Here is a 12,670-nt window from a genome sequence, read left to right on the forward strand (position 1 = left end):
ATTCTATTCATATATGATTCATCACAACATACCCTGGATATCATGAGTCTTTTGTCTAGTTTTATTAATTATTCTATTCATATATGATTCATTACAACATACCCTGGATATCAGGAGTCTTTTGTCTAGTTTTATTAATTATTCTATTCATATATGATTCATTACAACATACCCTGGATATCATGAGTCTTTTGTCTAGTTTTATTATTTTATTCCTCATTATCATGGCAACCCAGAAAAGCTATGACACTTTCCAGTGTGTAAATGTATATGAAATTAAAGGATACAATAGATATCATAGTGTCCTGAGACATGTTGTGATGGGTGATATGTTAAAATATGGTACATATACTTTCATCTACTTTATGAAAAACACACATATAGGTGGCTATAAAAGCTTAAAAATTTAAGAAATACTCAAAACCCATCATTCTGAAGCCTTGTCATATTTTGTGGTCCTTTAGAAAAAATTAATTTTGCATGACTAATGCAAATTTAACATTTACTCAAGACTCATGTTTGACACCAAATACTAATACAGCACCAGTTATTAATATTGTATATATACTGTCTAATATGTTACCTCATTAGGGTTGTTAACTTTACCAATTGTAATTAAACTACGATGTTAACTTACTTCTTCAAAACATTAACTTCTTGAAAATATACTGTTTTTTTAAATATCCACACTGTATCACAAGAAACAACAAAAAAATTCTCACAAAACTACAGCAGAACATGTCATGGATATAACAGTATTGCACTACTTACTTTGTTTTACCAACAAAAAAGTCAGAACATATAATAACATATTTACACTCACCAAGTATGAGCTTTAGGAAGGTTATCAGTACTAACATCAACAACATGAATGGTAAACAAGCGTGGTCCTGCAGCACCTGTTGATCCTAACCATTAAATAAAACTTTGTTAGAACTGAGTTTATTCATGGTGATTTTTGCACAACAAGGTATGTTAGGTCTTATCTACAATGATTCAGAACTACACATGATACATGTTAGGTCTATTATCTGCAACTATTCAGAACTATACATGATACATGTTAGGTCTATTATCTGCAACTATTCAGAACTACACGTGAAACATGTTAGGTCTATTATCTGCAACTATTCAGAACTACACGTGAAACATGTTCAGTCTATTATCTACAACTATTCAGAACTACACGTGAAACATGTTCAGTCTATTATCTACAACTATTCAGAAATACATAAGAAACATGTTAGGTCCATTATCTACAACTATTTAGAACTACACATGAAACATGTTAGATCTATTATCTACAATAATTCAGAACTACACATGAAACATGTTAGGTCTATTAACTACAGTAATTCAAAACCACACATGATGTATGTTAGGTCTTATCTACAATGATTGTTAGTTCTATTATCTACAATAATTCAAAACTACACATGAAACATGTCAAGTCTATGGTTTATTACACATTTTAATACATATTCTTTACATATATTACTTCAAATGTTTTCATAAGCTTACATTTCCTTCTTTACCTCATGAAGTTGGTTTCTCCAGAAACTGCATTTATGCACATCTATATCTTACTAACCATTAATTTAAAAACATATAATATAATAATGAAGGTTTTCAACTTAATTTTTATAAGTTCTTTGACATCTTGAGAGCCCCCTACACTTGCACGCATCTGGTAGAGAGCCCCCTACACTTACATGCACCTGGTAGAGAGCCACCTACACTTATACATGTCTGATAGAGAGCCCCTACACATAGACATCTGTAAACCTTACCCTGTAGAGCTACAAAGCCTTGTAAGGGAACACGTGAACTTCCTGTGACGAACTGAAGCAGACGAGCCCGACGCTCTTCATTATAGCAGTCGATCACCTGCCAGAACCACTTGACTATGTTGTGGTCAGGAGTGCAATGTTTGAGACGTGTATTAACTTTCCAGTCCTCCACATCAATTTTCCCTAGTCCTCCAATAAGTAGCTGTGTAACAAAACAGTTATTGAAGAGTTGTTTCAAACTAGAACAATTTTGAAGATAATATACATCATCATTATCAACTGGACTGGTTTCTAATCAGCCCTCTCAATATCACTAAACAACAAATGACTTACAAGTTTCTCCCTTTGTATATATATGGGCTAATTCAAGAAATTTGTAGTAAAAAGTAAACCTAATTAACTTCTGCTCCTGCAGTGTTTTTATTACATAGTACCAATTTTCTCCACTTAATTTCATTACAATAGTTATATCTTAAGTTCTAGGATTTCTAAGTAGTAAAATACTAACATATAATCAAGATTTGTAAGATTCAGTCAATGACAAAATTACATCAGAACAAAGAATTAAGTCTGTGTATCATCAATCAAAACAAATACAATATATACTATTATATCAGTACTAACAGTTAAGCCTGTATTTCAAAGTAAATATTTATAAGAAATTACATTAGTGCTAAAAGATAAACCTGCATTCATTAACAAAACAAATAGTATATACATGTATTCAATAATAACAAAATAAAACTTACAAATATAACAGTTATCAAATTATTGAGAGAAGGTTTAGAAAATAAACACCAAAGCAACCATTATGATTTAATTCACTTTAAATAAATAATCTATAACACGAACTATCCGACACTATATATAAATAATCCACATCAGACACTATACATTTATATAAATTATCTATAACCTAACAATATATTTACATAACTAATCTATATCTTACACTTCATTTATATAAATAATCTATATCCATCACTATAACCTATGCCATATATTTATATAACTAATTTTTCTCACACTATATAAATAATCTATATCCAACAATAAAACCTATGCTATATATTTATATAATTTATATCTCACACTATATTTATATAAATCTATAACCTAACAATATATTTATACAAGTAATCTATAACCTAACAATATATTTATATAAATAATCTATAACCCACACCATCCAGTGTACTTAACCTTTGCTTGTGGCTATCTTGGATGCTGAGTTTCATAAGATAAAAAAAAAATCAAATTAAGCACATTTTACACACATATAAAGAATGCCAAAAATAAGTACATTCACAAAACTTAAGATATAAACACAATGATATCACTAAAGGAATTGAACCCTTGATTTTAGTGTAAATCCGTAGACTTACTGCTATACCAGTGGGGGATATGATACCATGAAAGATGAAACATTACATATCATAGTTTGGGTACTTACACATATGGTGAATGAGTTTACCTATAAAAAGGTATAACAGATCTATGTAAATGAATAATTTGTTTTTTTTTCTAAATGTTTGGTTCCATATTATCTGAAAACTTTCTGGTATTTACATTCAAATTCCAAACATCCAAACTTTCCCTGTACCAAAACAATTATAATTTACTTTGTATAACACCTGGATGATGAATAACATTTATAGATATTAAATAAAAACAGGTACAGTTATTTTAAAAGCAAAAATAATAAACAATACACAACAGCAAAACAAATACATTGTCAACAACATTGCTAATTAAGGCCAATCTGTGGTTTCCAAAAAAGCTAACTTTATGTTTCATTGTTACATATAATAAGTAACACATAATGTGAAAACATTAATCAAGGTCACCCTACAATTTTCAAGAAAGTTGGCCATTTCAAAGTCACAACATCACGTGACCTGTGTGTTGCTTCACAGTTCCTGTATACGTTTCAGAGAAGCCACACAACATTCTTGTATGTGACAGAATTTCATCTCTATCCAACAGGAGAAGATACAGTACTCCTTAATTGTTTGCAGACTATAAGGGTACAAAATACTCTTACAGGACTTTTACAATCTCACAATGAGAATACCCAACCACACTACATGAAAGTTACAAATAGTGACAACTTTCTGAAGAGAGAAAACAGTAATAAAATTTGACTTAGTGCAGGCACAACCTTACAGACTTGTACAGTTTTGAAATTTATGAAACTTTAAAAAAAAAATCTATAAAATTCTTCATTCCACCTAAGACTTTCTGCTTTTACTAACTGCACATCCTGCATTATGTATATATCACATCAGCTTTGAACTAGTTTTATTTTAATATTTATTTTGCCCTTTTCAAATTTAAGAAACACAACCATGATATCACAGTCAAAGTGATTTTAACCAAAACAGTCACAACTGAATAGCTAATAGGTGCAGCAACATATAATGAATTCCAAGTTAACTGACACTGGAATTTGACAGGGAGAAACAACTACAATTTAAGACACCAATCAAAAACCTAACTATAAGTTTAAGATGAATCAAAATCATTATTAAACCTAACTTTGAGCTTAAGATCAATCAAAATCATTATTAAACCTAACTAAAAGCTTAACCCCTTAGCTGCAGAATGTCATGATATAAATTGTCAATCAATCAAAACTAATAGGATGAGTTCCACAGGCTGTTGTTTGAAATAAATTAAAGTGCACCACATGGCATGTCCCACAGCTAAGGGGTTAAGAAAAATTGAAAACTTTATAAAAAAAAAAAAGTGCAATGCTAAGAACAGAAAAAGCTACATGTATGACAGAAATGAAATGCTTTTTCAAAAAGTAAACTGAGCATTACATAATCCTAAAGTGCTTTTGGAAAAAAATTACTGGAATAAATTTCATATTTTTAAAATTTTGTACTTCAGGGATTGTAACATACTTCAGTCTCTACACAATTAATTCCTATACACTTTCATTCACCTACTGATACAAGGAACATTTACCAGAAAGTCCAGTTCTGGTTAACTGTTGAATTATCAACTTGGTCTACATAATTCAACTTGTTTTGTACATTATGAACTTATGCAAGTCCATGAGATTGATTGGCTTTTGTGGAATTAATCATACACTAATCACACCCTCAGCATTGTAACTGACTGCTACAGGTGTTTCCTCCACGTTTTACACAAAAAATTATTGATTTTGTCCAACTTTTTATTCAGTTATTGAAACAAAAGGTAACTTTACCTGTTACCAAAAAGTTATGATAATGTATATCTACAAGCCATTAAAAAGATTTAATAAAATATTCCTGAACACTGTTTCAAAATAACAATTCCAGTTTTCAAATCTGCTGTAGGCATGTTGCAATAACATATAGTGTACATGTTTAGACTCAAACCTTTCAACTTAATGACGTGATCCATCAGTTAATTAATTATATCTTTCTAAACTGTTTGTGTTACATTGATTTAATATTTTCTAATAAGTCACAAAAAATAAATATCACCAATATTGTATAATTACTACTGAAGTCCCTCACGTGAACTTGGTCACATTTCTTTAATCACATCTTTACGATTACTGTCACAAAACTATTCAATATGCAGACCAATCTGGTAAGGAACAATATAAAAACAAGTCAGTTATTCAAGGGTTAATTCCTACCAGAAACTCACACTCAGCACCAGTACAAACGTCTTTGAAGCAATCACTTAGTCACATACCATTATAAAGACAGTCACAGAAGAAAAAACAGACCATCTGTATATATAAAGATGCTATATTACCAAAAGAAAAGCAATTCCTTAAGTACACTTTTCAAGGATAAGAGAGAACCATAAGAATCAGTTATTTATAAGTCTTACCTCCAATTCCTTCTCATCAAAGGACTTCAAAAGATGTTGAGAAATCAGTTCATTAAAACCTTTCTGTAAGGCAAGAAATTGTTGTTCTATTCCCCGCATGAACCGGTAATTCACGTACAACCTGATGAAAACAATTCATATCAAACACTGTTATAAAACATTTATAATATATGAGTGAACCATCAATACAAATATTACCCAAGGCCCATAAATAAGTGAACCATCAATACAAATACTACCCAAGGCCCAGATATCATTTTTACACATAAATGTATTCTAAAACTTTTTAAATCAAAATCACCAACAGACTTGAATAAAATAATCTTTCATTAATAAATACCACTGTTGCAAACTCTACAAAATATTGTTGTTACTTTTCAGAAACATTTACTTTTGCTTTAGAACTATTTTGTTAATCAGAAACTTCATATATCCAATCAGTTTCTTCAAAATTGATATGCATTAAGAAAATTATTTTGATAATTTTTATTTTGCCAAATGCAGAGGTCACCAGTCTCAGCTATAAAACATCTCTTAAGATTTATCAACGGCCTAGAACTTTTTACCTTTCAAAACTGTGATAGATCATTGAAAATAAATTTTTTACTAAATATATTCTTTAATAAAAACTAGTTACATCTAATAAATATACTTTCTTTCAAATAATTATACCTTATTAAAAATAATATTCAATAAGGATTTTGGTAAAAGAAATGCTTCACTAACACCTCTCTAAACCTGCCAAGGTCTAACAGGTATCTTCTGGTAAAAGAAAGTTTATATACCTTTCAAATAATGTAATTTAATACAAAAATATTTTCATGAATTAAAAGAATGCTAAAAAAACAAATTATAAAAAATTTCCAGCCATGTGGTTTATTCCTAAATGTTCTACAATAGATTGTTCTTCTCTGTTTGAGCTAGATTTAATCACTTTACCACAAAACCATAAATTACTTCTCTGATCATTTCATTCATTCTACACTGATATAAATAACTTAAAACCAGCCCTAACATTATTGCAGCTGTTTTTCAAAGTAAGCTTCACTGTCAGTTGTACAATTTCTTACTGTGATAAGAATTGAGAGGTATTGAGAGGAGATGGTATAAGATTCTTTAAATCTGGTTTCCATTTTTCTACTTGTTTCTCCAATATAGAAGTCATGGCAGTTATCACATTGTATTTTATAAATACAAACATCTAACACCGCCCTCTACATTCCAACACTCAGTTACACAACCCCTTCCAAACGTGTGGTCAGCTTCCGGTCAGTTACCTCTTTCTTTCTTTGTGAACCTGACGATGATCGAAGAAGGTCAAAACCTTGTTTGCTCCTCTACGTAAAATATTTTCTCAACCCAAACCAAGCCGTTTTTACATATATATTTCTCTACAAGTGGGTTTTCTCGACATCACTGAGACACAAAACTATGATAATTATATTTAACAAAATAGGTTACAAATAACTAAAACCAATGTATTTTTTTTACAGGTGAGAATCCTTACAGCTGTACAAAAAAAAGAAAAGAAAGGTAAAAACTCAAGACATTTTATTTTACTTTGAGAATTACATTAAACAACATTAGAAAATTATTTTTATCAATTCCAAAATGTTTCAGAGTTAAAAAAAAAACTTATAACAAAGTTGGAATTATTATTTTGACTAAAATCTTGAAACATGCTCAATTTACATTCTGGTAGAATAATTGTTTTAATTTAAAACAACCCATATTTATTGTTCAATATTACCTATCATTACTGAAGAACTCTCTCAAATAACTGATAGTTTTACAATTTTATTAGAAAGGATTTCTCATTTTATAGGGTACTATACCATTTGTAAGGTGGATAAATGACAGAATAACAAAAACAACAAATATAACAGAAACAATAAGGTTCATTCTAAGAACTAAATAGAAATGGACTGAGCACACTACATAGTATTTTGATAATAGACAGACCTTAAGAAGAGTAGAATGATAAATTAGGAAAGGAAAAAGTTCAAAGGGGAGGCAAAAGAGAAGATGCAGGGATGATATAGTGGCAGAAATCAGATGGACGTGGTATGATAAGAACAGGAAATACTAGACTAGTTTGACAAAGAGATACATCCAATCAGGAATAGTTGTAGCTTAGAAACCGTCTGTGTACCTAACCAACAATTACTTAAAAGCTACTATAATCACATGCATAAGAGATAAAAAAAACAACAATTTCCTCACCTGACATACTCTTTTTTATTGTCATCTGTCACAGGTATGTTTTTTCCATTTGGTTTCAGTTCATGAACTTGAAGCTTACCAAAGGAATTATGCTCGACAGAAAACGTGATATCTAACACAGCACTGATGTCATTTTGTCTGGAAATAAAGTTACCAGTCAGCTATCATCTGGATAATAATATAGAACCAATATGTTTAATTGGTATATTATATGATTCAATACTGCTTGTTTCCTGGGCTGTGATCACATCCAGTACCAATATCTGTTTTTGTCATTTTTTGCACTATAACTCCAAAGGTTACCACTGAACCACAACAGAGAAATTTATATATTTTTTCACATATCACTTTACTACTATAAACAATTACTGTAATCTTTTTTTTACATGTTTATAATGAACATCTGGGGCCTTAAGTAATACAAAATATTTTGTTAAAATACATTTCTAATAGAAACCAACAATCATACAGTTATCACCTTCATATCGTTTTATTTTTACTTCTTAAAAGAAAAAACTTATTATCATAATCATTTCTTGAAACAGATATCAATTTTGACACAAACATTACATATCATTCACATATGTTTTCATAACTGCCTGAAACTGAATACAAACTTGTACCACACAACAACTTTCTCTGGTTCCATAGTAAGAAAAGTCCCAAAGGGTAAAATTTGCCAATGATTTAATTATGTCTGTACTTGTTTTAATATTAATAATTTGTCTCTTTTTTTTTTTACTTTAAAAACCCACTACAACTTCAAGTCAAATCAGTAAACGTCCTCACACTTGTAGTCTTCCTTTCTCTGCTCTACCACATAAATACTGTCAAACATGCTATACATGAAAACTCTAGTAACTATACAGGTGGACAAGTGTATAATACACTCACTAGTGTGCTATAAAAACATGTCACTTTATAAGTGTGAACATTAAATAAGTATTACATTTAATACACTGTTATAAATACATGTCATGTTATAAATCTGATTAACAAGTAAATACTAACAGACACTTTGCAGCTATCTTCACCCCTCATGGGCTTGTTAAGAAAAAAGTTCAATATTTTTAAAAACTGATGAGCAAAAATAAAAAACAAAACAAAGAGAAAAAACAAAGAAAAATAAGAAATTATTAAATGGCAATCATATCAGAAAATTTAAAATGTTACAAGGAGATATTTCATAAAAATACTCAATTTCAGAAAATTTGAAATGTTACAAGATATTTCATAAAAACACTCAACTTCAGAATATTTGAAATGTTACAAGGAGATATTTCATAAAAATACTCAACTGGAAAAATGTTTATTGCAATCCCCACCTTAATAGACAAACTGAAAGTTCAACACAAACTTTCTGTTAAGTACTAACTACCCACAGTAAAGAACAGAGAACTTACAACATCCACATAAGGCTCTGGTGTAGAACTGGATCTACTCCTTCTATGTCTTCCAGAGTGATGGGTTTGTTAAGCAACATTTTGTAGAAGGGTAGGGTGAAGCCACCATCTATGTAGTGTCCATGAAACACTGCCAGCCCCATGACTCGCCCCACAAAATGAAAATATGAAAGATGTTCCTGAAATATAAAACCAACCAAACTTGATAAGAGTAGAGTAAAGACCTTAAAACAGATTTGTCTCTCTGTCTCTAAGAGGTTTCACTGCAATCTAGAATAGCATTAATCAGTGGTCTTTGTCCAAGCTTCTGTATCTCCTTTGTGCACGCAGACAAAGCTCAACATTCACTTTTATCATGACGGTAGAACAAACATGAATAAGGTTGAAGTTAAATTCTATTTCACAAGCAGGATATTCGATAATAAATTGTTAAGAATTAATTACACTATCATTCATATATCAAAATGTGACATAACCTAAAAAATAAAAGTGTAGATTTACTCTATGTATCTCAGAATGGCTGGTGTGGGTATTAACACTTTCACTGATAAGGAGAGGACAAAGTTTCAACCTTCCTAGATCATCTTCAGGTTAAGAATACAACTTAGGAAGGTCAAAACATTATACTCTCCTTATCAATAAAAGTGTTAATACACATACCAGCCGTTCGGAGAGAAATTTTTACTTCAAGTGGGTTTCTCGTCATCAAGATTTACTGTATGTTATTGCTGAATGGCTCGCAGCATGACTGAAATATTCTACAATTACAATTCGTAGTGAGTGATATAAGTAGTTCAGAAATTTGTCTCCGAGTGAAACCAATGATTACAATACAACTAATCTTTATAAAGCCTATGAACTAACTTAAACTTTTCTTTCACTGAGGATGGGTACTTTTGCTAGATTAACTGTTGGATAGGTGAGTTAAAGCTAACCAATACAACAAAATTACTTCAGAACAGTTTGGTTAAAGAGACACTGGAACATTTCACATTCAAACTAGCAAGGCTTACCTTATGTGTTGTCATAAGAAAAAATATTTACTCTTTTAAACATGTATAGCTTCACACAGAAACACTTTCAAATTACAAACAAATGTGTAAAGAAAGTATAAAAACATTCCTGGAGATCTGTGATTTATTCCTAACTCTTCTAAATTTCCCATTAGATTGTGTTCATCTATCCAGGAGTTGTGCCAATTCAGTCTCTCATAAAAGTATAAATTACTGTAAAGCCAATTTCTTAAACACAAGAAAAACTTCTCCATTTACACGTAAATACACAGTATAACACTGTCTAATACATGTAGATCCCAAGCCCATACCTGTACACCTCAAGAGTGCTGCATTAAAACTATAAAAGTTAACAATCTCAGCCCATAGATATTCAAGTTTCCATTTTTATAAATTTGAAATACGTGTTTCTGAATTATCATGAATAAATTAATTAATTTAAAAAAAAACAGTATAAATAACATTTCCCAGATAAATACTAAACACACCTCTCATGTACGTGAATCTCATGTTCTGTTCTGGTTACTACTTCAATACTTTATAAGATTCACATTAGATTAATAGCTGTTAACACCACCTAGCATGAAATTCAACATGAAACTCATTGACTTCACAACTTACAAACACATTCCACACACGACATCAGCGACAGAAGATTAGATATAATAATCATTTGAAATGAAAAGTAAAAACTAAAATATTAAGACCTAATACTTACCATGAATTTTAATCACTTGTAGAATACTTTTTGTTTCAGTTTGTCAATCAGAGAATGTATTTGGTTTTAAAATAACAGTAACTAATTACAACTACATGGTGATCATGCAAGCAGGTACTGAAACCTGGGCTTAAAACATTAACTTGTGTACGAACCGTAGATACTTACTGGATTAACAGAAGAATCTGGGTTGATTTGTAGTGTGTAAATATCGTCTCGAGTGTACTGGAACAGTCCATAGTAGGGATTTAACATCTCATGTGATAGCAAGTACAGCCATTCCCTATAAAGTTTCATATAATAATCAAAACCAAAACTTAAATGAAGAAATAGGAGAAACAAATACTGAGAACTTACAAAAACACTTCTTGAAGTTTAGTGCTATCACCCTTTTTGCTGTACTTTACAAGTTTTCCAATCCATATAAAGAACTATGATTGTTTTTTATACAACATACTATAACTAACTACACTTCAATTGTTAAAATCATTCCACCTTGCTATTCCTCCATAATCCAATCCTTCTTCTCCTCTGAATTTTACCATTAACCTCTTCCTCAGATCCTTAGGTCTCATCTTCATGATAGCACGATACGATTCCTGAAAAATAATACAATCTTTGTACATCATTTGTCAAGCCTGTGTCATTACAACAGTGGTACACTTTTCTAGAATTCCTATTTCATCAGAAGCATAAAACAATCAGAAAACGACAAGACAGTAAGCATACAACAAAAGAAACCTATGTTAAAAGGAACATTATGATACTTATTAATGTAAACATATTATTGACTATTAAAAATCACCTTCATAATAATTTGCAAGACAGCCCCCCCAAAAAAAATATAATTCACTAATTCTAGGCTGTCAAAAGACCAGTATTTACTATTCTGATTTACTCTACATTCCAATAAAAAATGTAAACACATTTCAACTCTCCTTTGTCTGCCACGAGTCACAACTCACAAGATCTTACATTACATGCAACATTCCACATTTATCTCGTCTCCCACAAATAACAACGTAAGATGTTACACTACGTGCAACATTTCACATTTATCTTGTCTCTCAAGTCACAGCTTTTGAAATGTTTCACTTCATACAGCTTGTAAACATAAATGATACATGTTCTTTGAAAAAATACTAGTGTACTGTTCTCATTATGAACCTACAATAATAGCAACCAATAAACTTCTAAAACAAAACTTCTCCAAACTAGAGAGGAAGAAGTTTTTCATAAACTCTCTTCTCAAGTTTAATAGTATTTTTTCACATCTAGGATTACAAACATTATTATGAATAAACAAAATCAGCTTTAATTTTAAAAGGTATGGCTTTTTCAAAACAAAATTCAACAATGAATCAAAAACAAAAATTCTTTAAATTTACTATCAATGTCATTACATTTTGAGATCCATTTACTGCCATAAGTAGCTAATGTGTCTAAATATAGTTGAATAATTTATATTTATTTCATATTTAGATTGTTCTACATGATTGTTATATCTACTGCTGACAATTTGTTTCACATAAACCAGAACTCTTTCAGATGTGGTTGAAATACTATTATACACTTTTTTGATTCTTAAAAGTCCTAAGAAACAAGATGAACTATGTATGTACTGTTATAAAACAAAAAAAAAAAAACCTAGCATAATGTCTTACAACCGGTGTAATTTACTCTTTT

At 30.3% G+C, this 12,670-nt stretch overlaps 1 protein-coding gene across 5 annotated transcripts in view; it reads right to left on the reverse strand.

The window, feature by feature from the left end:
- The window catches only part of LOC143255056 (E3 ubiquitin-protein ligase SMURF2-like), a 61,861-nt gene that overhangs the window by 5,204 nt on the left and 43,987 nt on the right, over window positions 1-12,670 (reverse strand). For all 5 annotated transcript variants that reach the window (XM_076510103.1, XM_076510104.1, XM_076510101.1 and 2 more), the window contains 7 exons: window positions 11,480-11,583; window positions 11,153-11,267; window positions 9,254-9,432; window positions 7,851-7,988; window positions 5,628-5,748; window positions 1,791-1,992; window positions 824-908 (listed from right to left, as the gene is read on the reverse strand). In XM_076510103.1, the coding sequence (XP_076366218.1) occupies window positions 824-908; window positions 1,791-1,992; window positions 5,628-5,748; window positions 7,851-7,988; window positions 9,254-9,432; window positions 11,153-11,267; window positions 11,480-11,583 (944 nt within the window). The remainder of the gene's footprint in view (window positions 1-823; window positions 909-1,790; window positions 1,993-5,627; window positions 5,749-7,850; window positions 7,989-9,253; window positions 9,433-11,152; window positions 11,268-11,479; window positions 11,584-12,670) is intronic.

This window comes from Tachypleus tridentatus, chromosome 7, assembly GCF_004210375.1.
Source record: "Tachypleus tridentatus isolate NWPU-2018 chromosome 7, ASM421037v1, whole genome shotgun sequence".
Taxonomy (NCBI): Eukaryota; Metazoa; Arthropoda; class Merostomata; order Xiphosura; family Limulidae; genus Tachypleus; species Tachypleus tridentatus.